General features: G+C 32.8%; 1 protein-coding gene across 5 annotated transcripts in view; it reads left to right on the forward strand.

Moving 5' to 3' along the window:
- Positions 1-27969, forward strand: part of sky (GTPase-activating protein skywalker) — an 80060-nt gene that overhangs the window by 40898 nt on the left and 11193 nt on the right. For all 5 annotated transcript variants that reach the window (XM_088266387.1, XM_088266384.1, XM_088266383.1 and 2 more), the window contains exons 5-7: positions 21112-21236; positions 25696-25839; positions 27316-27500. In XM_088266387.1, coding sequence (XP_088122513.1) covers positions 21112-21236; positions 25696-25839; positions 27316-27500 — 454 coding nt within the window. The remainder of the gene's footprint in view (positions 1-21111; positions 21237-25695; positions 25840-27315; positions 27501-27969) is intronic.

The raw sequence follows: 27969 nt of genomic DNA on the forward strand, positions 1-27969 counted from the left end.
ATAAACCCTGAAGAGGGCAACAGGTTGTTGCCGAAACTAGTTGGTTTTTAACAAAAATGTGAGTGGATAAAAACTAAGTCTTTTTATTTCTCAAAATAATACATTGTTAAGTTGCTCACTGTTTTCGTACGTAATTTTCTAACTTGCGATGATCATTTCAACTTTTTTTCTATTCATTGTAATGCAGGTATATGAGGCCTATACAAAAGTCGCGCACCGCGTTTTGACAATGAATATTGTTTCTACAGGTCATAGTCTAATTGAACATATTTTCTAATTGAACATTGTTCAATTAGAAAATAAAATAAATGTATGGGAATTCCCACGAAGAAAATTTATAATCGAGGAAACTTTGATTTAAAGAAAAGTTTGATGTGATATGAAAGAAATAATATTCATTTCATCAAAATTAAATAGAAATTCATTTAATAAATACCACCGTGGAATAGGTAGTTACTTACTAATAAGAAAAGGACCAGTAGCGGCCATTGACATTTTTTAAAATTCTCAATATTTTTAACGTCTATCCACTTTTTATGTTCACAAATGCTAGATTTGCTCTACTTTATATTATTTTGATGTACTTTAAAAATAAATCTTATCTTAATCTCATAAGATATTCTAACATAACTTGTTTGATGTAATTCCAAGTTACCTTAATGGAATACCTTACAAACACTCTTTTCTTTTTATAAAATTTTAAGTTTTATTTAATTTTAAATAATACTTTTTGATTCGCATCATTTGCTTCTTTTCTAAAAATCATAGTTTTCTGGATTAAATAAATTCACTGCGAAAATCTCCGCACACTTTAAATAATTGGAAGATTTTCTAAAATGGTAACATTGATGATTTTGATAACTATGAGCTTAGGGAACAGCATCCATCGTTAAAATGCGGTGTGCAAATTTTCATAAACTTTGACCATTAGTTTCTCTTCAAAGAGTACCTACTTAAAAATTAATAACAGCCATAAAAACTGCTAATTCTTATTTCAGTGTATTATTTTATTTATGGTTGATATTATTAATATAGCTAACATTATTTTACGTGATGAAACTTATACTTTTATGTAAGTAAATAATTCAGTGCCCAGTAGAGAGACGTGTTGGTAATATGAGGAAATGTGTTTAATTCTGTTGACCTTTATTAAACGCTGAAAAGAATATAATATTTGAGACTGAAAAAATAAGCTGTTTTATTATTTTTATTTCCTGTCTGTACGTGACAAAAATAAAATGATTTGTTTTATTTCAATACTCATGGAATAGATTGACCCTGTTTAAATGTGTTGCTTATTAATCATCCTTCAATATATAGATATCTAGGCACCTTGTCAAAATATAATAAGTGCATTAAAAGAATTTAATTATCAGTGATTCATGTAAGTATAATTTCGAGGATTGTTGGTAAAATAGTATGCACACTAAGTCGAGATAAGAGATATTACAATAAATATTGATTATTGAATGGATTCTTCTAGAATTCAGACCCATCCGTTTTCCATTTGTTTTGTGTGTTCTTCTCAACATTATATATTGCTCTCATACTTGTGCATTAAGTACTTTAACTTATTACAATTTATTTATTAAGCTTCTTGTACAGAATAAGTGTACATTAGTGGGCTTATTGCTACGAAGCAATATCTTCCATACCAACCAAATACAGACTAGTGAAACGGGTCATTATATAACGAAAAATTGTCATACTTTTTTATTACTGGTCCATACTTCCAAAGGATCATCCTTTGGTTCTCAGGGATGATAAGATGATTTTTCAAAAGTTATACATACCAAATAAAGAAATAAAATTTGTTACGAATTATTCGTCTTTATTGTTGTTTATTTTTCACCTTTGTAAACGTATTGTCCCACTAAGGCAAGCACACAATGGACCCATTAGCCAACTCTGTTGAGTCGACGTTTCCCGTCACATTGAGCCTTCCCTTTTCTTTACATCCCCTTTCCTCTCTAGACGAACAAAGGGACACTTTGCCATGAAAACTGAAAGGTACATGTAGTAAACGACCTTTCTCACAAAAGATGACCACCCATTTACATTGAAATTTCATCACATTTACAATTTAAGTCGCAATATAGTAATATGGTTTAATTTACCCAAAGGCGTGTATAAATTTGTATGTGTATAATTGCTATAAAATTTGTAGGCAAACAAAAACAAATTTTAAAATTTATTTTATAAATGTCCTTCCATCCTTCAAACCCTTATTTGCACCCGATGGTGCATAGGGCACTACATCATATAAACGCATTCCAACACAGATTCAAATAAAACATATTGAGTTAGCTAGAAGAAACAAAAATCCACTAAATGATCTATAAACCTTGTACATATAAGCAAGGTAATAATGAATGCAATTCCCATCTAAACAAAATCATACTTAAAAGCAATATTATCTTGATCGTTAACGTAAATATAAACGTTTTCAGTTAATTATGCCATACTTAAGTATATTAATAAATTTATAAATAAGCATTGTCAACAACAACAAAAAAACAGTAAAAAATATCTCCGTGTGCGTGTGTTCATTTAACTAGCAGAAGCATTTAATCAAAAGCATCGATCCTTATGTAGGCAGTATTTTCATAGCCAATAACTGCGGTGGGAGGGGGGGAGGACAATTTTGTTTGAATAATACACATATTTTTCAATTATATTAAAATGTTATTACCTTCATACTTTATGAAAGATGTTTTTATAATTAAAAAAAATGCCACATAGATAATTAGGAGGCGAAGCGTGAGTCGAATCGAATGTTCAGTGTGAAAATAGGTAACCAGCTCGAATCAGTCAAGGTAACCAGCTTCAATCAGTAAGTACTTCAAGCTGGTGCAGGGGGGAAATCTGCATATTCAGTACAAAAGTCTCATTTCGCGTCCAGCTTTGAGTAGTCGTAATCGATAGCTGCAGTTGCCTTGCAGTCGAGTACACGTGGAACAATTCTTTCAGATTGAAATGTAGAAATGTCGACAGCTTGGAGTAGTCGACCCCCGACCGCAAGCTGTTTGTCCGTTTCCGAACTTAGGTCACCAGAAAAGTGCCCGGTAAATGTGTGCGTTTAGCGCCATCTCTCGGTGAAAATTAGAACTGTGGTTTGCCTATTTCGCTTATCTCTTCCCACGACACATGTGCTCCCGAGATAAGGGAAAATGAGCCGCACGCTAGATAACCGAGGGAGCGAATTGGTTTCGATTGCCGGCGGAGTGGTAATCTGTTGCGCGGAAAACACCAGCCCACCATTGTATTCCCAAGTTTATTATTAATTTTCATTAGTTTGCCAGACGCGGCGTGTGAATGGCATTCCTTATTGCCCTTTGTGTACTGAAACATTTCAGTCACGCGCGCTAAATGAGATATTATTTTCTCAAAATGACGAATCGTGTTTTTGTCTCCATGACGAATTTCTTGGGAGGTAACAAATAATGAATTTCTTCAATCAACCTTAATGTCAAATATGAAAACTAATTAACGGCGTATAGTGATTAAAATAAGGAGGTATAGACAAGACTTAGAATTTTTATAAATTCACCTGAGAATAAAACAGCGATTAACATTTTTACGTATGTTTTTTACTTGTTAAACAGTTTTTCAAGTAATAAATCGTAATAATAATATTAATTAATCATATCATTGGATTACCAAAGCATCTCTTATTTATTATATACTTTTTGTATTTTTTTTTTGCATTTCACAATATATTTCAATTACAAATACAAAAAAAAATATCCCACAAAGACATGGCCTTTGTATGAGTATATATTTTATTTTAGGTCAAATAAAGGGCACTGGAAACAATACAATAGATATCGAGAATATAAATACATTAAAAATGTTAATATAAACTACAAATGTTTGATTTTAACAGAAAACAAAAATATGAAAATGAAAGTTAACAAAGTATGTAGTATTTATATGAGATATAAGTTTAAAAGAATAAGGTACTAAGATTTGTTTTTTTTTTAAATAAGTAATTTGAGCAAAATTTTAAAATGAAACAAATTTAGATAATTAGTGTCTATCAGTAGTCTTTGTGGAATGAATTAAACAGTACTGTTTTCATATTTTGTATTTGTTCTTCATAATTAAGAACACAGTACAATATACCTCTCGAATGCTCGCTGTATCTGTCGATCGTCACTAACGCACCATATTGTTAATTAAATATATTGTCCTTAATTCGTCGGATTAGGAAGTACCTTTCGTTAATAGGATCGCCTTCTAAATGCCTTGCGGGACATTTGTGGGGTTGTAATTTGGATATGTCCGACCTTTCGATGCGTGAGATGGTTTCATTCCGTACAATAATCAAACCACAAATCTAATCTGATTTAACGCTTCTCTGGTACTACTTTGGTACCAAGTTCGAGAGTAAGTTTGCGAACTGAGTAATCGCGAGTTTATACGCTTAAATCCAGAGATTTCTAGATGGGTACCTCATATACTAACCTCAATTAGAACTTCTTAAACTAATATTAATTTATTAAGTTGCGGAACTTTGCATCTCGCGCTTTTGCGATTAAGTTCGATGCGATTTCAAAAGTTATAAGTACAAGTTCTCGATTCCAGTGTAAACTTCCCGTCGGTCTTCTCTCAGCTATAATAAAATTTAATTAAGCTTCTTAAATGTTTAAGGGTAAATAAATTAAGTAAACAAAGGAAGAAAATTTTCTTGATCAAAACCTATTTTGAACAAATAAAAAGCTTTCAGTCTTCATAATTCCAGGTAGATATTTTCAATGTAGACTCTTTTATTTTCCCGTGCTTGGTTACATAGTGGAATTTTTCTCGGTTTGTGATTTATTTATCTCCGCGACTTCCTAATTTATTCTCAGTAAATAAGTATCACGATTAGATTACAAGCTTATTATTTTTAAATAACATGTTAACATAAATGATTCACCATTGGACAATTTTCCGCGTAAATTCGATTGCACCATCTTTGGTTTAAATTTCAGTTTACAAGAGGTATTCACGGTCCGAGAAAACTGCACGTCACGTTACTGGCCGCTTGCTATCCAGTTTCCTGTATTTCACATAACTCGTGCAATAAATTGTATTTCTAACGTGCATAATTATAATTGCGTGTTGAAAAACGGAATTATTATGTAATTCATATTTTATTGACCTTTACTTCGTATGGGCCTTCTTTTATTTCAGTAATGTGTATTCAGCTGTATGAAAAGTACATATATTATGTGTAAACGAACATAGTACCTACTTATTTCGTTCAATATAAGTGACTACCTGTCAGTACCTTTGTCTGGAGTCTAGACAATTCGGTGTTATTACTGGCCCTGCAAGTACCTGTGGCGCTTGTGAAGGAAAATATAATCGTTTCTTGGTAGACCTTCGCACATTTCTCCCAATTGGTTGATTTCTTCCGGTCATAGGGAAATATTAAGGCAAGAAGTCTGGCTATCCATTTTACGAATTTACTGTTTCATATAAAGTTGGCAGATACTATATATATCAATATATCAGAAAATGAACTACAAACGAGTCTTCTTGTTCTTACGATCATTAAAATTAATCACTTTGAGCATGTTGATTTGGTTTTGATGGTTTTAAAATAACGTCTTTTTGACGATTAGTTTTCAGTGAAATATAACCATGAAAAAATGTATTTTTCCAATTATTAAAAAAAAAAAAAAAATTTTTTGATGGTATATTTTACTCATATTAAGTGTAGTTTGTAGATTTCAATATATCAAAAAACGAATCTTCTTGTTCTTAAGTTCATCAAAATGAGTAACTTTGAGTATGTTGGTTTGGTTTTAATGGTTTTAAAGAGTACGTCTTGTTGACGATTAGTTTTTAATGAAATATAACCAAGAGAAAAATGTTTTTTTCCAATTATAAAAAAAGTGAGTCATTTTAATATACACATATTAAGTGTAGTTTGTAGACGATTATTCATCATTCTTATGCCATTATTGTACCAAAAGCAAAACAAGTAAAGCTCTATTAAATGAGTACCCGTGGAAGTATTAAAAAAACATTTCCCCGCCTGGTGGTTTTTCCAGCTGCCGCCGGCTCGTGCGTGTTTCCAGTTGCCCCTGCCCCGATCGATACCTCCCCTCCAGGTCTCTTGGGGGCGTGGAGGGGGCGCGAAGGGGGCGCGTAGGGGACGGTGAAACTACAGGAATAAAGCCTGTTTCCGCATCAACGTATTGTTAGTATTTACCTAATGTCGAGACAATTTTATTAAATTCACTGCACGACTGGCGCCTGTACCCCCCGCTCGCCACCCTCTTGTTGTTGGCACGTTAATTAGCAATAAATTATTCATTGAAATGTCTGGGATTAATTTACGTAGGACCTACGCACGTGCGTATTTATGTGACGCTTTTATTCACTGCCTCAATGAGAGTCTTGATAATCTTACTGTCAATTTATTTGGCTAACATGTCATCCGCTTTAAATAATTGATTTAATTTGATATTTTTATCATCTCGTTCGTTCGAGTCGGTAGTGTAATTAGCACGTTTGGCTACCGCGCTAGAGGTCCCAAGTTCGATTCCCAGGGGTGATCGAAATAAATATTTGACAACAACAACTGAGACGCCATCTTGTGGAAGAAATCATGCTCGTTTCTCACCTTCTAGTGTCCCTCAGCTTTTCGAGATTCTCCTCGCACCTTCTGACAAAATAGGAAATAATCATTTTTCTATATGTCGTGGAGAGTCCTTCGATTCCTGATAGAATGAATAATTTTCAATACTTTGTATTTAATAAGGTGAGTAGCTTTCGGCGTTCTGCTTAGATCGTATTTTTGATACGTTTTTTTTTAAATCTCTGATGAAAATATCATAAATGAAATCATAAAAAATGAAATATTGGTACTGTAAAATTAACTCAGAATAGATAAGATAGATCAGTACTAATCTGTTGATAACATTTTACTTAGACTTAATATTATTGAAATTCACAATAGAGAGAAATTACCGCATTTAATTCAACCCCAAAGTTTAACCGAATAGTTGTTGCGCCTAATTTAAATCGCATGGTTACCTATTTTGCTGTTTTGTTGTGAGTTCATATTGTTCTTCCATAAAGAGGATTTCTGTAAATCCGACTTTATTAGTTGGACGTGTCGATTGCCCGGGAAACTTTGGTTCATTAAAACGTATCGTCACAATGGCTAGAGCTAAGGCGTAATCTCGTTACATTCCATTGAGATGTAACTTTTCTGACATTTAGCAAGTTCTTGTCACGAACAGTACCTGTATTGATTCGCTTTTTATCATTAAAAAATAACGAAGTTTTGTTGTTAAAACTTACTAAAATACCAGATTTTGTTCTACTTACTTAATAATTTATTCAAATATAACGATTCTTACATAAATCTACATTATTTTTACATTTATGATCTTAAAGTATCGAAATCACTCGCAAACGCGTACAAAGAAAGACCTTAGTTTACCATAAAAAAATGAAAATTCGCTGACAAAAATTTCGATAGATTCAAACGAATAGCTACCCAATTATATTTTTAACTTATGTTTACATAAAATCGCTCATAGGTGTGTTAAATTTCTCTTTCTGTAGAAATCTAATTTTAGTACATTTTCGGAACTAATTTTAAAAATTCTAGTTCTTGTCCACCTCCGTGATGTAATGGTTAGCGTGTTTAGCTACCGTGCTGGAGGTCCCGGTTACTCGGATTAATTTTATTATTTTTTTCCATTTTAGTAAATTACTATATTTTGTTATATTAATATTTCAAAGTAACAAAAATAGGCAGTCTGGCATATAATATGGTATTCCTTCTTTTATTACATTTTTTTCTAAATTTATATTTTGTTAGAATTGAAGATTAACATTTAATTTAATTTCGTGGGCAAACTTTACTTTTCATGTATGCAAAAAGAAACAGAAATTGTCTTAAATGGTTTCAGTTCTATCCCTGGACCCATTATTTGAATTGCCTCACCAATTTGGCCGACACTGTTTTATTCGGAGTTTATTGCATTTTGATGATTTAATAACAGAAACCGTCACATTTCCTTATTCTGTACTAGATCATAAAACGTAACTAATTTGACAATGAACAAGACACAATCTTTTGTTTAAATTATGCGTCAGCACTCGAAAAATATTCCGCTATTATTTTTAAGCAACCGGAATTATGTAGGATAAGGGCGTTTGTCCACTACACGGGATTTCACCGTCCGGCAGTCAGGTTTTGAAAAATGAAAACGACTACGACAGTTTAGCGTGATCGAATTTACGCGCAACGTTTTCTCGCACCGATCCGAAGAAATATGGACAAAAGCACAAGCCAATCCAAGCCAATCATCGTTTTAAAACGCTAACTGATGTGGCGGACGGTAAAATTCCGTGTAATTCCGGGTAGTGGACAAGCGCCCTAATTGTAGTCAATGCTCACTCGGGATCAAGTATATGTAATAGCCCTGAGTGCACGACGCACCCCGCTGGGATTCCGCACACCGGACGTATTACGAAATGATTATTTAACAGTTATTATATTTGGCAAGTTGGTAAACAAACCGTTTATATTATAATATAAATCAGAATCAATCGGGCAGCCGCGATTTTCTCGTTAGTGCCCGCTCCAATTGAGTCTCGTGTGTGAGCGTTTGACGCATTTAGAAGTGCATATCGGGGAATGTGATTGCGGCGTGCCCTTCATAAATCTTATCTTGGCGCGGGAGAGTCCGTGTGCGCGCTCCGTGGGACGCAATTACTCCTCGACTGCTCGCCGCCGATCTCCTCATCTCCTCGTCTCGCCTCGTCTCCTGGTGGCCGCTGCTCTCTATTGAATGATCCTCGCCACTTCCGCCCGTCACCTACACTCCTACATGCGCGAGATTACAGACGAAGATGTAAGAATATTACATCCTCCTGAATGATGTCAGTAGGTATTCACATACAAACCTATGTAGAAAAAAATCCTTTGGCACATTCAATTATTTCAGCAAACCGCAATTAAAATTATAATTGTTCCTTTCCCGAAAGGTCTCGGGGCAGATTGTTTAAAAAGGGTATTTCTGCTCTCGGGCTGGCTGAAATATTCATTTGGAAATGAAATATGTATGTTTAAAGGAAACCATAAAAAATGCTCTGGACATTTTAATATCATATTTTATTAATGGTAACCAATTATTGGACGTGTTTTCGATGTACGAATGTGCGTATAATTTTCTGAATATTACTACTTACATATTGCTGAAATTAAGTAAATAATGTGATGAACGAAAGCCGGTTCATCTTCCGATGTTTCTCTATTATTTTTTTTTTCCTAAAATTATTTATGCTCGTTAGTATAATTTAATCACCAAATAACCTGTAGCGAATGGTGTGTTTGACGCTCTAACTGCCAGTCATCTGGAGTGATCTCGGATACGACCCGGTCGCACAATGGCGACAATTGTGTTTAATATCATTAATGGATTTTGTATAGGTGTTGACGCTCCGCACTTGGAGGATCTGAATGGTATTGTTGGAGACGTCAAATTATGCCACTTTGCCTTCCAGTCGCATCTTAGAGCAATATCAAATTACTTGTAGTCTTGCTATCTGTTCATCATCCGTCACTTGTAATCTGTAATAACAAATATCAATTCAATATTTTGTATTTTCAGCGCTTGTATTTGTGTACATTTCATCCCCTATATCGCCCAAAACTTAATCTGTTGCCTCCATAGTTTACTGGTCACCGCATTTGGCTTCCATGCTGGAGGTCCTGAGTTCGTTTCCCAGGGGGATTATAATAAATTTACGTGATTTTTCACTGTATTACTTATTTAATATCACTCTGGTCTGATACCTGAAACGCAGGACTGATCACTTTATTTCTAGCAATCAATATAATACTGTTTATATACGATGCGGTGCCATATGCACCATTGTGTGCGAATAGGGGTAAGAACATCACATAAAACCAAACATCCATTAATTATGTAATAAAACAACAATTATGTAGTTTTTTTTTACTTTTTATTTTATTTCACCAGCGACCGGGTTTCGTCGTCGTCAAATAAAGTAAAAGTGGAAAAAACAATATTGTTGCTGTTTTTTTTAATATAAAATACAGTTCTACCTAGAATTTTCATCACAAAACTCAGATCCATTAATTGTTGAAAAAAATCTTGCCCATTTTCTCAAGGAATTTCTGTACTTACAAATATAAGAATTTGATTATAATATCATTAGTTTTCAGGCTTTTCAGTAGCTGAAACAAAAGCAACAAAAAATGAAATACTTCAAATAGTAGGGTGGTAAATCGAGCCTGCGGCGCCAGTTTCCCGTTGTTATAAAATACAATTTCATATCCTTCGCCTTTTTCGAAATTCTCAATACCTTCTCTCGAGCTTTCTCAAGCGGAACTTATTTTTTTCAGAAATGGAATTAAGGAATGGGCTGAAATATATTTCTATTATTAAGTTATGACGAATGGAATGTAAAGTAATTTTCTTCTTTATTTACATAATGTACTCAATAAACATCGGTGGTTTTATCAATGTTAAATTGGATCGTGCTTAGAAGAACTTTAAGTAAATCATTGCGGAGTATAATATTTTTACTTTCGGCGGAGCATTATTATTTGTTTTCATTCAAACCTCCATTTGGTTGGCAATGATCCAAAAATTGTTTGTAAAGGGGAACATATTGCATATGGTTATTGAAAGAATATAATTTGTGTTCAATTTAATTGATATGTTACGTAGACTGATTTGTAATTATGTAGGTATTAAACTTTCAATATATTGCTACAGGTCTATTTTCTATATTTCGGTATACCAAATACCAAATAGTGAGATTTGTAAAAAATACATACGTATCGACTAAATAGGATGAGTATTTTAATTAAATTTGTTAGAAAAAACATTTTTATTTTGAATTTTTTACTTTAGGTATGTACAAATGTACATTTTTTCTTCATTTTATTATTTTACGGCTCTTTAGGCATAGCCCGTGTTGACCCGAAATACTTACATGTTAATACAATACAATAATACATTAAGATTTTACTTATGATACAATAAAGTTTGTTTTTTAATTACTAGATTTTATACATGACAAGATTATAAATATTAATATAAAAACCGAATCATAAAAAAATAACTGCGTAAAACTTTGTATGCAATAAATTTTAACTAATTTTAATGATGCATGCATTTTTTGGAGTTGTTGCTAGTTTCAAAGCTAATTTATGTTTCTACGTTGTACCGTCTTCAAATCACTGAAACTAATCTAAAATATTTTGTTTTATTGCAAAACTGAACGTAAGACATATTTTCTTTTGCCTCGCTTCATTTCGGTAATAAGAATTGTGTATTTTATTCGTTCTTGTCCCCTGTGGCTAATTTGTTACCGCTTGTATCACAATGCTTTCAGTTAGATAATGATGTTTGGCCAGTATTCTCCACCCAGGGAAACATAACAATTGTTCTTTTATCATCAAAATTGTGTCTGTATTTTCGAAACGTAATTGTAATATTTTTTCTGTTGTTATTCTTGTAAAATTTTCCGCGCACTAAAAAAAACTAAAATAAAACTCAATGTAATCACCGCGTTTTGATTTTATTGGCTCAATCTACACAGTACCGCTGCTTCAATTAATGAAACAGCGCTGTGCGGGTGTATAATTCCGGTGGTGTATATAGAATTTGTAACTTCTCTACGAATACATATCGTAGGAAGGAAAACTCCGCGCAAGATACGCTGTACATAGCACTAAGAGACTCCTCTTAGTACGGGATTATGTATGTACTTGACATCTCATTATTCAGAATTATGTCAAGTTTTTTTCCTTCAGAACTTCGCTTTCCCGTTCTATACAAAATCTGTTTGTACTTGACTTTTAAGAATTAAACTCAACTGTGTCAGGTTGTGGTCCCATGGTTAGTGTCGTGGACTATTGAGTCGGAGTTTCTCGTCGGTTTGACCCCACTCTACCACAATTTGATACCTATTTCTAATAATGAGCCGTTTAAGCTCACAGAAAAAGTATGAAATTGAATTATGTATTTAAAAAAAAGAGAAATATTTGCGTTTTTATTATTTACTTCAATTTCATACAATTTCTGTGAGCCTAAGCGGCTATGAAAAATAGGTATTAAATTGTGGTATAGTGGGTTCGAACCTGGAAACTCTAACTCACAAGTCCACGACACTAACCACGAGACCATAACCCGACACTAGTTGGTAAATACCATTATTTCCTAAAATCTATTGTGACACGTGTTTTGATGCATTCCGCGTCAATTTTATTCATTGTAGCATTCATACTGTGTTTGAAAACGATGCCAAAAGTCATGAATCAAAAGACTTGTCACAATAGATTTGAAGAAACACTGTTTACCAAGTAAAACTGGAAATAAAATATAATTTATATTTGAAGCACTAACTTTGTGATTTTCCATTTTATAATTGAAATGTAACTTTGTTTTAAAATCACTGTAAATATTTTATTATAACTTAATTATTATGTCTATCGGTTTCGAAGCTAGCCGCTTCTTTATCAAGACTGATTAATAGTATTAATCAGTCTTGATAAAGAAGCGATTAGCTTCGAAACCGGTAGACATTATAATTAAGTTATATTAACATATTTTAACTATGGAAATAAAATTGTCCGTAGCAGGCTCAAACTAGAACGCGACTAGTGCTTGTACTACATTGTATGACTACTCCCTGTATTCCATTCTACACGCTATTCTGTACTCAGTTTCAAAGCACGTAAATGTGTAAATCCGAATGAAACTACCGCATATCTTTATTTATGATCTTTTCAAAGCCAACTCTTTTTAATACGGTACCAGTTATTTCGGTACTCGAGCGCACTGAATCGCCATAAGGCGAGGCGAGCGGCCACTTGCTGTTTCGGAGGAATCTCGCAGAATCCGCGTAATCGTTCGTATTATTGGTATTGCAACACTATTCCATCAGCGCTGCCAGGTGACAGGTCGCCAGCGCGAGCCACCCTATTTGCTACTCCTACCATATTTAATATCAAGAGACAAACTAATCGATTAATCAAATTGATCTCTCTTCTCCGTAACAGGACGATCCGCGGCCACGGGTTGAACTAACATTACTAACTAACTAACCATCACGCCGCTTCGCCGCAGGGGTAGGCAGAGAGAATAGAACGCCACACCAATCTGTCTTTGCACACAATCTTCGCTTCTTCCACATTCATACATACACGCCGATTATTCCGACTCCTGACCTGACCACTGATCACTTTCAAGTATTTGAAATACTCAATCATGCCAAGTTTTCCTCAGTCTCGCTCGTCTTCTATTACCAACCACATTCGCCTCATAAATTTATTCACTCATTAGATTAACCATCTTAACATATCTTTCTTAATTTTAACGATAATGCTCATCTCAGCTTTGCATTCTTTCCTTATATCACCATTCGAACTTCTATCATTCTACGTTTTTCCGCACATTCGTCTGAGAAAACGCATTTCGATTGCATTCAGTCCACTTTCATCTTTCTTTACTAACATTACATTTGTGTTATATCATTTCAAATAATATTCTCTAATGGTATTATCAACTCGGCTCTAGTTTATATATATAATAAAGGCAATCAATCGTACATGCGCTTAAAATACCAATCAATTAAATAATTATACTGTAGATCTGAGCTGAGTCGGGTCGAAGCTTCGTAACTATTTACAGAGACAAACCGCTTGGGAATTTAATTGAAATATTTGCGTATGTCATAATAATACATTTTTTCCATTAAAAATATTAAGAAACCACATTTGGGACCAATCGCTCTTGGGACCTCACGCATGTTAGCCAAATGTTCATTTCAGAATTGCCATACAGCATTTTTCCCATAGTGGCTTGTGTTAAACCAAAAAATGCCTGACTTTCATTTTTATTGTTTTTAATTAGGTTTTTATTCAATTTATCAATATTAAGTCATTCTCCAGTGTAACTGTTAAATCATTTCGTATTTGATTTTCGATTAAAAAGTTTACTCAACGAATCAAATGTGTAAACTCTCTTATTAGTTACATTAAAAAATACAATTTCCATACATTTTTACTTAATAAAACCTTATAATTTTAGTTGCGCTGAGCCTCTTTAAAAAAAAATAGACTGAGCTATTGTTCTTGGAGGAGGACTTTTTTCTCTTTTTTTTTTATTATTAATTTGAAGAATTCCCTTAAAAATATTAAAAAATTTCAACAGTGAAATCCCACCGTCTGGTTTTATAATATATAATTATTGAATATGGTAAAAAAAAACGTTAATTTTAATACACCAGAAAATTTATGCTCGTCATTTACGCATTTTTGTTATTCTAACTCTTCTCTAAACACATGTCTTCGGTGATGGCTGTGTGGGAAGGAGGGGGGATGGGGGGGGAGATCACTTCGACTACTATCCAGCGTCTGCGAATCTATAAAGGAAGAAATTTTCTTTTGATCGGACGATTTATTACTCGTGTCTTGTATTCATTGTATCGGGTGGATTAACCCCTGCAGTGCGGTCATGTGGCCCTGTGATGCGTCATGGAGTCGATCGATTGTCGTTAATTGAATATTGAAAGTTAATTTGGTTTTCCTTGATTTATTTCCTTGATATAATGTACAAAGTTATGCTGAAGGTAGCCAGCGACGGAAAACTCGAGATGAAATTTTAGCACACATTCACATTTTGTTTAAATGTGTTAATTATTATTCCTATTTTTATGTGATTGCTTGATTTCGTACTTCGAATTTAAATAGTGCAAATACGTTATTGAAAAGTAATCTTTCATAACGCCGTGTCCAAAAATTACGATATTTTAAAGATGAAATATGAACTTACTGACGCGCTAAGAAAATATATTTACTTTTTTAATCAGGCTATATTTACGTTCATATCTATTATTATTAATATTCAATGAAATGGAATTCGTCACACGAACTAACCAAGTTTGAAAAATGTGCGTACCTACAATGTAAATATATTTTTAATTCCCATTTTTTTATATTTCCACTGCCTGTTTGAAATCTTTATTTTTTGATTTTTTTTTTAATTTTCCCAGCTGGTCTTCTATCGATCGTCTAGATTCTAGAAAACCAATGAAAGAAAAACAATGATGTCGTCCTGTTTACGTTTAAGTTTGTACGTTTTTAAAAAAATCGGAATAAAAATGATTGCCCTTTCATAATGCGTAAGCGTTTCTTCCATTTCCCGCAAAGCTTGCAGAATGGCGGCATTTTTTCGCTGATTGATCGGCAGCTTTTATGTTATTGTCAAATAGTGGGTAACTCCATAGAGCTACCTATTCGGTCGAGGCTAATAATAGTCATCATCATTTGATTCCGTTGGTAATTACCTGGACATATTCATTGACTGCACAAAACATGTACTTAAGGAAATGTGCGGAAATTAACCATCCAGCACAAGAAAGAATTTTATTTTGACCTTTCTCGAACTTAGATCGGTTCTTCGGCAGTCTTTCAAAGCTGTGAACGCGATCGCGTTCACAGCTTTGAAAGGAAAAACGAAGCCGCTTTTTTCTGTCATACGGGTGATGCGTTGAGTAATTATACTAACATGTTTAAATATAATTGTTATGACTTATCAAACTGTTATATTAATAACCTATCCACTGTTAGAATCTAACCACGGCTTCTGTGCAAGCAATAAACAACCAAGTTCCACTAAGGTCACTAAACAATTCTCTTTATCGATGGTCACTTGCTTCACTCGATTGTTCGATACGTTGCGCGTAGCACGTACGCTACGAAGGTTTATCCTTTACCTGCAAAAAATATTTCAAAATCCATATTCATGATAAAAAATAGACGGATACATTCGCGTTTTCCTTATTTGTCAAAATTATCTATTGTCACGTATCGGAATTTTAATGTAGTCATAATTATTTACGATTCCACTATATATGTAACATTCAATCATAAAGTAATAATCAGTTTGGTACCGATCGCTCGAAAGTAATGAATGATTGTTTTCTTCTGTTACTACGAGTATTTCCAGAATATAGACGTCGACGTGATAATGGATTATACAATTTTATCAACAATATTAACCGATAAAAGTTTAATGCGATTGCCTTATCTATGCATTATGACTTAAAGAAATAACATTGAATTCCACTAGATTGACTGCCAGGATTTACTTGGATTTAACTAATATTCTATAATATTAATATTACAAGTTATTACGTGTGTAAGACATTTATACATATACCACTTATTTTTTATATTGAAATATAATATAGTATGGTTTCTACCAACCCATATTTATACGTTTATAAACAGTCAACAATCGTTAGAAATTAATCGTTCATATAATAAAAATGTGATATTCGTACTTTAAATTAAAGATATTTATATGACCATGACAAATAACGTAAAAATATGTTAGGTACTGTGTGTTTCTATTTTTTTTCCTGTGTTGCAGAACACAATTTATACTTTATTGGTGATATTTTTGTATACGATACATACCTGGTTAAGAAATATGTAATTTCATAATTATAATGTAAAAAAAAACAATGTTTTTTTCGTGTGAAAAGTGTTAAATTATGAAAGTTATAGTTATAATGTAACAAGTAGCTATGGTGTTTACTTTTCAATGTGTATAAACAGTGCTGTTTGTTGGGATATTCTGGCGACAGACATCTACGACCTTCGCAAAAGCTACATATTAAACATCCGCACAATTAATTGTGGTGATTATTGTGGCACCGCGTGTCAGCGATCATCTGTTCTCGCTACCTTGTGATGCATTATCCTTCTTCCATGGCTCGTTAATCACTGCGATATTCCTCGATAATGATCGAGTGCCGTGACTCGGACCGGACTTTATTTTCCTTTTGGCTAGATATCAAAATTCACTCGTGGCTAGCACGCGGCCGATATTAAATATTTATTTAAAGCTCTCGAGTATTTCTAACGTGCTGAAGGTTGACTTTGAGCTTTCAAATACCATTTCTATTTATTTACTTTGATTTTAAGAGATATTACAGTTCACCGAGGTAAACACGATATAATGTATTATCGATTCCACTATAATGTTTCACAATTCCCCCGTTGATAATTGAAGAAGTTTTATCATATTTATTAGAGATGTGAATAAAAGATAACTGATATTCATTCGGTTACCCGATTGAGAGATGGTATTAGTTACTTTTTCTCGGTTTTTATTTCGTTCCAGCTAAGTTTTTTATGTCAAATTGTTGAATATATTATTAGGTAAAAATACGCAATACGCAACCAAATTTGTACACCGATTGGTGTGTGTTTACCTTAAATATCGCATCCATGAAACTTATTTTAAAGAAATTGTTACTTGATTCCGTTTTCAATTCTGTCGCCCATGTCTATGCATTGATTAATTGTGAGTTTTTTTATACATTCACAATACGAATTATTAATTTGAATATGATAATAAGTCTGTATGGTATTGGTAAACTTCGTTTGAAAGCCCCCTCTTATCTTTAATCCGATTTTAATAAGGAGCTTTGGACGATCAGATAGCTTTTCCGATACTACTTACTTTCGTGCGACAACCCACTCGAGGTATGTGCTCTAACCCTCAACTATCTGGATGTAAAAGTCACTTGCAAAAGTGGAGAGAAAGCTTTGATCTTCGCATGTACGCTCATGTTCGGGAACACAATAGCTGTGTTATGTGCCGACGCGACGGCCGAGAACTATGTGTTTACTACTTGAATGTTTACATGACGTAAGTATACAAATTGCGAAATGATTTTCCGGCGACGCTCGCAGCCACCGTGTCCGATCGATCGCGCGAAAACAAATACCGGGCCAATGTTACACTTCTCTCAATTTCAAAATGAAATAATCAGGGTTGGGCGGCGGCCAAATCTCCGCGAATAAATCCGTTAACGAGCTTACACGGAAAGCGTGCGCCGCCAGTACGGCCGCAATGGCAGCGGCGTGCATTGCGTAACGGGAGCTGGTCAAGAGGAAGGACTGCCCTCCGCCCGGCGCCGGGTCCTCGGGGGTAGCGCGTGCCTGCTGCCTGGTGCCTGGTGACCCCCGACGCCGCACATCGGCGCGACCTAAATACTACCGATATAAATCCAATATAAATACACTAGTACCACGTTTGTAATCGTGATTTTTTTAGGGAAACACACTTTTTCAACGCGGTAGTTCCCATGACGCTGCTATTTTTTGCTTTCTTACGATGTTGTACAAGCATATCATATCTATGATCTATGCATAATAATCGGCGTTCTAATACACTTCCCCTCAAATAAAGTCACCTTTTTAAAGTTTAGCTTTCTGGCTTATCTGATAAGAAAATAGTATGAACTTTCGTTGTTATTTGTTTACAATACTACGTATTTTCGTGTAGCTATATATCAATCAGCGCGCATTTCTCCCAATCCGCGCATGACTGACGGTATTATGATCTCGTAGCGACTGAAGGTGTAGATGTCATACATAGCAGATTGCTGCGATGTCGTAAAATAGGTTGAAATATGCAAGTCTAATTCGCGTTATATATTACTGGCATTATAAACGTATCTTGAATAAATCGAAAACTTATTAAAACTCATTAATTATTGAATTATGCTTTTGTGAGAACACATTTGTTTTATTTAAGGTACGCTCGTATAACGACGTGGCAATTTTACGGTTATTACGTTCTAAAACTGTTTGCTTATTTAATTTTTAAAGTGGCAATTACCAAATTATGACTGCCTCAAAGTTGAGAAGACAGGGAATGGCGAGAGCGCCGGAGAAGATAAATATGTTCGCTTTCGGAACAGCTCTCCGGAGGCCTGAAACTAATTAAGGCCTCATTTGCCATAGCTTTCAACATTCTAATGTAACGTAACTTTACTTAACATAAATATTACGTACTTCGTGGAGTTCATAATAATTTGGTAGTTGTACCTGTGTGTATTCCGTGAGTGGGATATGAAATATATTGTATTTTGGGTAAAACAACAATGTATTAAAATTTTGAAAAGAGTGACATTAGATGATGTATTTTTGTTATTATTTTCGGGCATATTTTACAAATAAATTTAGAATCGCTGACGTGAATAAGATAATAATTAAGAAAAAAATGTTTTGTTCCCGAATGGCATCATCGTTGGTTTTGTACAATATGTACTTATGTGGAAGGTAGACTAGCGTGACCTGCCGATGTCTGCAGATAATCAATCACTGAGAATACGCGTATAATATGTATATAATCCAAGTATTATATTCCTCTTATATTATTGCAAAGAAAATTTTGTGAATTTTGATATTCAGAATTGGAAGTTCATTTAAGTAAGTCCTTATGTCCGTATACTTTCGTTTAGTTTTTTCATAAAAATTTTTAAGGGAAATGTAAAATACAGTCCATATAATATATTATGCTTTTTCAATATCATATAGGTTTTTTCGAGTTTTTTTTTCACTGAACATTTTAGTTGAGACATTATTAAGCATTATTTTTGACATAATTACAATATATTAATTTTTCATTTGAATTTAGTACCTTTTATCTATTTCATTTCATGCAAAAAAAAAACAAAATAAATACATATAAATATATATATATATATATATATATATATATATATATATATATATATATATATATATATATATATATATATATATATATATATATATATATATATATATATATATATATATATATATATATATATATATATATATATATATATATATATATATATATATATATATATATATATATATATATATATATACTTACATACATATATACATATATTCTTTTGTATATTATTTCCAAAACAAGTTATTAATAAGGCAATCCATTCCAGTGAATACAATTTGACAGTTGACTGATGTACGAGTACAAGATTGCAGTATTTACCACAAGATTATGCTTATCTCGCATAGTTTGTTCGCCGTGGCTTTTAATAAAATTTGACATATAATGTTTACCTATGGATATCTCTATGCTTAATGCATATATGTTGTCAAAAATTCATTTTATGACCTCTTTTAATCTTATATTCAATAATGATATTATCATTTTATATCTTTCAAAATTACTTTGTAAAATGTATATTTTTGTAACTTAATTATTATGTCGGCCAGTTTCGAAGTAAATATGTTCTTCCCCATTAATAATACAATTTATAATAATTTTTGTCCGCCTCCGTAGTGTAATGGTCAGCGCGCTCGGCTACCGTTCTGGGGGTCCCGGGTTCGATTCCCAGAGGGGGGACTTTTAAATATAAGTGATTTTTTTCACTCTAATATTTATTCAATATTACCCTGGACTGGTACCTGAAGCGGAGGGCTGATCACCTTTCCTTCGTGTTTTAACGATCAAGATAACACTGCGTTTATATGATGCAGTCCCCTATGCACCATTGGGGTGCGGATAAGGGTTTGAATGAATGAAAATATATCTTTTTGTAACTTAATTATTATGTCGGCCAGTTTCGAAGTAAATATGTTCTTATCCATTAATAATTTATACAAATGACTATCTAGGTACTTCATAAAAATTCTAATATTTGGCTTGGCTGGAAATCTCAACTGGCTATTTTTCATGTTGATCGGCAGTTACTAACGAAAGCATAAGAGATTATTAATAAGCGAAAACATTTTTAATAACGGACTTTTTGATTATTCTTTTGACTAAGTACTTATTATGTACAAAATAAACTTTAAAATTATAATACATATATTCAATTATTATTCTTCTGCTCTGGCCCCCCATTCGCACCCAGACGGTGCATAGGTCACCGCATCGTTTTTTTTACATAAACAAAAATTACAAATGAAAAATCCCAAAATCATTTTTTCAAGCATTTGCTCATCGTCATCAATTAAGTTATAATAGGATTTATAGTGATTTTTAACAAAGTTGTTTTGTAAATTATTTTTAAACATTGTTTATTAAAATATAAACATATCATGGTATTGTCTTTATATACATACTTGTATATAAAGACAATACCAACTTAATAGTTTTTCCATTTTTATTTTATTTAAATTTATATAAAATCCGGTTCTACCGAGAAATGTCAGTTCAAAACCTAAATTAAATACACACACAAACATCTATTTTTTCCTTACAATTTTTTTTATAATATATTTTTTTGCATTTTCAGAAGAGGAATGTTACCACTGTATGGCGAGCTTGGTGGCCGCCAAGGAGAAGATGTTTGTGACGCAAACCAAACTCTTATATGAAGTGACTTGGAAGACTGTTATGCAGATTGCCAAAAAACATGCGGTAAGCCTCATAGTCTCCTGTTACTTGACACCAACTAATAATTAGAGATTTGTTTTTATTTTAAAATTGTAATATACATATCGTAGTCGTACAGGAAAAAGTGACCAACTAACAAAATATAAAAAGTTCAGGAGGGCCATTTAACTTACTTTGCTTTGGCAAGAAAATAAACATCAATGCAGTTTGTCATTTTTAAGAACTTGATATATTATACTTCCAACTTTAAAATCGCTTTGAATTTTTTTCAGGGCAAAATTAAGCTAGTAGGTTATCAAATAGTCAATGATCACGTTTTTATAAACAAATGCACTTGGTCACTTTCTCCTGTACGACTACGATATGAAATCTGTTTGAAATACTCCAATCCCCGCCCCCCCACAATTCCTCACAAAGGACTGTTAAGCTATTCCGTATATTGATTTAATTATTTATGATTTCTAGACTGAGGACTGATTAAGTATGTAATAATTATAATGAAGTGCTTGGAGGAATAGATAACAATAGAATTTGATATCACAATAGTCTTATTTTGATAGCTTTATATTAAAATTCAATATATTTATTTTTTATTATTCTTGTATGAGTAGATAATATATTGTTTATGTTTATGATAATAGTTTAAATCTAAAACTCAACATGTTGATGTTTATGTTGAACTTATCTCGCTTCAATATTTACAAATGGATTATTTTTATGTAGTAGTATTTCTTTTTTTGTATCAGTTTTAGAAATATTTTCCATGGAGTTTTTTCTTCTTCATATAATTATGACAGATGTATGGTTGATGTTCAGATTCTTGGTGCTCTAAATTATATTATTCTACCCTGTAAATAAAATAACAACTCAACTAAAATTCCATGGTTTATATGTTATTTATAAATTTAAAAAAAAGCATTTTTTTTTCAATGTTCAGAAATACATTAAAAAAAAACTAACTACCTAACTAACTAACTAACCATCGCGCCGCTTTTCAGCAAGGGTAGCCATAGAGAATAGAACACCACACCAATCTATCTTTGCAAATATCTTTCACCTCTTCCACATTAATGCATCTCCTCATACATAACAGCCGATTAAACTCCTGACCTGACCACTTTCAAGTATTTGAAATACTTGATTGTGCCAAGTTTTCCTCGGTCTTCCTCTGCTTGTATAACCAACCATATTCGCCTCATAATTTTGTTTTACTATTCTTTCTTCACTCATTCGATTCACATGCCCAAACCATCATCTACACATCCTTCTTAATTTTATCGATAATGCTTATCTCAGCCTTGCTTCCCTTATATCACCATTAGAACATCTTTCATACATTTTTTTCAAATATTGTAACTTAAATTCTAAAAACAAACATTAGTTATTAATTAATTCATTAATATACTTTTCCGACATTCCTTACCTTTGCTTTCCGTGTTCCCGTTATACCTAACACCACCCTTAATCCACCCCCTCCAGTTATTACCCCACCCACGTCTATCAGTACCTAAATTATTTATTGCTTGTTAGTTTGTATTTTCACCTGTTGATGATAACATCTGTATTTCTTGAAATTAGTCATGTTTACATTGGTAAACTCAAAAGTGCTCTAGTACCTTTACTTGTGTTTTATTTTTATATTTAAATCATGTTATTCACAACATTTTGAGTGTGTCCAAATACTTGTTCACAAATCTGGATTATCTCCAATTATAAGAGTTATTTTTCATATTATTTTCTGACATCTCATCAAAGATGAAGAAGAATATGGAAGTCTGGGTATTTACGGGACTGACGACCGTCATAGGCTGGTTGTGTGATCACTTTACTTACACACGTGTAACATTCACCAAATCTAACCATTATTGACAACCACACTTCTCAAATTCTTGGAAGTTTTATATATATAAACCGATTCCAAAACGCTGTTCTTGAATCACTAGAACTTCACTAGAGACATCTATTGGTGGTAAAGAGATATCAAAAAATAATCATGTTTTTCCACAACGTTAATGACAAATCAATAAATAATATAACAATATTTTATAATATACGTTACAAAATTAATTTTGAACCAGAAAATTTACTTCTTGAACTGGTACCATATAATATATAAATTGATTAGTCTATTATTTTTATTATTTTAGTCAATTGGGTAATCTTTTGTCTATAATTATGGTTGCATTCATAAAATTTTCTCCCGGAAACTATGAGTCATTTTATTATGGTAATAAACTATTTCTTCCCTTATGTTCATAAGTTGTATGTTTTATGACACAAGTTAGATGCTAATTTTACTACTGTTCCATACTTAAGATTAATTGACTACTAAAAAAATTATAACGGAAACTATAAACCTCTTGACGTTTTCCCAAATTTTCCTCAATGACACAGATGATATATTACACCTCACTTCAGATACCCCAATTAAGATTTCCGTATTTTGCTTTAGATTAATGATTATTTATTGGTTGTTAAGAATTAATTTATTGTGACAGTTGTTACTTCATCCCATTTCGCTATATACCGTAAACCCCCCTATAATGTTGATATAGGTACCGCGTTTATCAATGGGAACATTGTAGGAGGTTAATGTTAGCGAGTGTTTTTGCCTAGAATTTTTACTCATGAATTACATGAAATTATAGTAACTTTAAACATAAAGAGTAAATCCACTCATGAGTAGGCATAGGCTATGAAACTTAAAAAGTTGAAGCCTGAGTAGGATCATGATAAGCGGTGTTGCATAAGCCGTAGCTAGATTTCAGAGTCACTTGGACTAAAAGAAAAATGGTTAATGTTGATAAATTGTATTTTAATTTTAAATGACAATTTCAATCTTTTCCTCTGGTCAAAACGTAAAAATACAATCTTAAAAATTCCTCTGATACATGCGGTGCCTATTTCAACATTATAGGGAGTTTTGTTGTACTCTCAAATATTAAAATAAATCATCTTACTTTAGATCATGCGAATGATGGATTCTGCGAGTGTTACGAACATATGTATTGTAATAACAGAATCAAACTTTATTGGCAGAATTATAAAGTGTTTTTCAATAAGCCCGTTTTTTCAATCCAGTTTGACAATGCCCTCGCAAAGCGAAACAGCTGTCACAATAAATTCAGTAGAATCATACATCATGTTTCGATTTATATCAATAGAAATAGATTGTGGAATTCTACAACTCTGTAACTCCTAAATTTGAAGAAAAAAACCCGTTACTTCAGACTATGCGAATGATACATTCTGGAGATGTTGCTGACCTATGTATTGTAATAGCGGAATCTAACATTATTGCCAGGATTACAAATTTGTATTTAAATATGTCCATTTGGATTTTTCAGTGCAGTTTTATAATGCCTTCACAAGGCGAAATAGCTGTCACAGTGAATTTGGTAGGATCATAAATGATGTTTTGATTTATATTACCGAGAATAGATTGTGGAATCCTACAAAGTAAACGCCAATTCAATAAATAATTGCTTTAGATTGGCTGAATTAACACTGGACTTGTATATCAGAGTGGGCTGTTGACTTTGTAGGTATGGAGGTTGTTACATTTTTACATAACCAAATAAGTCTGAAATCCTCCACTGGGGTACGGTTTTATCATATTTTTTTTGAAAAGACTAGAAAAAAAGCTTTTCTGTAAAATAGTTTAGGAGTAAATATTTTCCTCTTGATTATTTTTTAAAAAATAGATAGATTTAGATTAGATTTTTTTATTATTAGAATAATTCATTTATTAATTTAGGTGTGCTGTGTACCATGCAGATATTTATTTAGCTGTAATCTTTTTACTTTTTTTGTTCATTTTCAATAGTTACTATATTAATGGACATTAAATTTGCTTTTGAGAATATTTGTATTTCATATATTGAAATATAAAATATGATTTTTAATATCATTTATAAAACTAAAGGGGATTTTGTTGATGTTATTTGTTGATTGAATACTTCCACTGTAATTTTGCACAAGTAAACTGTATTTCCTAAAGCAAGTAATTAATTAATACATTGTTGTCGGGTGGTTTTTTGATCAATCCCGACCCTAATTCGCATACTAATTAGGGTCGTATACTAATCACATGTAACCGCAAACCCAATTCCAACCTGTACAATGTTTGTTGGCGTCTTGCGCTCTACAAAATTAAGCAAATAGAAAGCTTGTAAGAGTTTGTAAAAGATGCTTTTAAGCGTTTCATATTTAAGCGGCACATATTTACTGTATTAACAACCATTTATCAAGGGGATGTTGCATAAGCATTTACTTGACAAAAATATCATTATATAGATAGTGTATAAAAAGTGTCGGATTAATTTGACCAGTGGAGTTATTGAAATATCAATTGGATGATCTAAAGGGATTACTTTTTAAATAATGTGTTTCTTTTAATTTGTCTTATTTTCTGCTTGTTAATCTTACTGTTAAACTTTTGTGTTATATATTGAATGAATTTTTGTGTTTTCTCAAAATGCAGAAGACAGCATGGGCGCATCTATCCCGTACTATGGGCCCCCGACACGAGAGGGTGTACGCGGACTGGGAGTGGTGGATCCTCTCGGGGCTGCCCTTCCCCCACCTGGTGAGGGTCATGGACTGCTTCTTCCATGAAGGAATTAAGGTAAAACACTCGCTCTTTGTGCTAATCTCGCTCACCGCTGGTATTGGTTGGTATCGGAAGCACACGGCAATATTCTATATCGACGGCCCCTACGTAAAGTACTCTATCTGCAAATCTGTTACTTTACAGGAGAGAGCTTAGAAGATTTTTCAATGTATTTTTTTTTATTAATTAACGGTGCTATCTGAAATTATTAGCTTGTATTTTACATTCAGAAACACAATAAAATAATGCATCAAATCGTTTTAAAACTTTATGCTTTGTCAAAATTAAACAGTCAGCGTTTTAGGAGTTTAGTTCATTTCGAAAATTCGATGTAGATAGCGTCTTATACGCCTGAAAACTAGGCGTAATTAATTTTATATATATTTTTTTGTTTATTTAAATTTGTAGATAACGGTCTGTAGATAACGTACACCAAATATCTCAAAATTGACAAAAAACGTAGTTAGAGCACTTTACGTAGGGCACGTCGATATATATCTCTATATACTGTATTTTACAGATTATAATACAGACTATACAACACTTTTTAATCTTAAAAAATATTCTCCAAAGTTCAGCAATACTCGACATTAATATAAAAATGTACAGTGTTTGTTTTCAAATTCCGCCAGTCCTTAAAATGGCCATATATTCAATGTCCCGGAAAACCTATCTCTATCTGGCCACCTTGTACATAGTTATGGGAATCATAAAAATAAAAATGTAGTCCATTTCACAACACACGTGCATTTGTATTACACGAAAAACACTACAATTTTGTAATGTGATGTTTTCTGAGGTGAATAGCAAACAGAGGCGTTTTTCAGGGATTTTTAAGGTCAGTTTGACTTTATACAATAAAATTTTTTTAGTCTGGCTTTGCAATCTAATAGTAAAAACGGTAAAAAAGTTAGTTTTAAAAAAATGCTTAAAAATTAATGTGCCTCTTATAGCCCATAGCATCTTATAGTTCATAAAATAGGGTATCTAAATATGCTATCTCCAGTGGAGAATTATTGATCACACTAAAATTCCAGAAGATGGAATATTTTGGTCATGTTCTTCATGGTGAGGGCAGTGCCATGTATTTCAGTTATTTCTCAGCGGCGAGATAGTAGAAAGTTATGCCATTGGACAAAATAAACTGTCGTGCCTTCAGAATGTGTGCAACCGCATTGTGATTAAAGAATTCAGGAGCTGTTCCGCATGGCATAGCATAGGGAGGCATCTCCTTGGCAATTATCAACATCTGAATAGTCGGAACAAAGAATTTGAAGAAGAAGACATTTTTCAAATATGTAATTGAAATTGGTTAAAATCTAATAACCCCTTAATTATTTCCTTAAATCAAATCACCAAATATTTTCCATTCCCTTTATAACTTCCATTAAGTCACACAATGTTAGTATAATAGCTTTTTACTTGAATTTGACTTTTATCCCTTATTTAATACTTTTTACTCTGCAACCTATTTTGTTTGGTCATTTTCAGGTCCTGTACAGGGTAGCATTAGCTATCATTATGTTGTTTTACAAGTATTCCACAAACCAAAACTCAGAGTGGGTCGGAGAGGTTTCTAAGAATGGATTGGAGAATGCACTCAACAAATTCTGCCGGAATATTCCCGTTTCACCCACCAAACTACTTAGGACGGCATTCAGTATAAGGGCTCTCAGGTATTTATTGCACTGCATTCAATTCCATTAAAATAACGGAATAGTAAATCATATTTAGTTTCTTGCTATTTTAATTTATTTTCCATTAGTAAAATAGTGTAAAAACTTTCAAATTTGTAAAAAAAAACCTTGGATAAAAATAATCAATCAAACATGTCTGTGAATCCTCTTTAAGGCATTAATGTTGATTGATTTTACTACTACCATCACGGCCTTTCCCCGCAGGGGTAGGCAGAGAGGATGGAACGCCACACTTTTCTGTCCTGACACTCCTCGCTTCCTTCACATCCATACATCTAGTCATACATGCCCTCCGATTACGCAGACTTACAACATAATCTTTATTCTTCTTTTGAACTTCATCTACACTCAATGGTGCAAAGGACACTATATCATTGATATCATTAGGTGATTACTTTTGAGTTTAAGGTCATATTAAATAAAAAACAAAATGAAGAAAAAAAACACT

The sequence above is a fragment of the Brachycentrus maculatus genome, unplaced genomic scaffold (genome assembly GCF_059751285.1).
Source record: "Brachycentrus maculatus isolate JH-2025_06_01 unplaced genomic scaffold, ASM5975128v1 h1tg000267l, whole genome shotgun sequence".
NCBI lineage: Eukaryota > Metazoa > Arthropoda > Insecta > Trichoptera > Brachycentridae > Brachycentrus > Brachycentrus maculatus.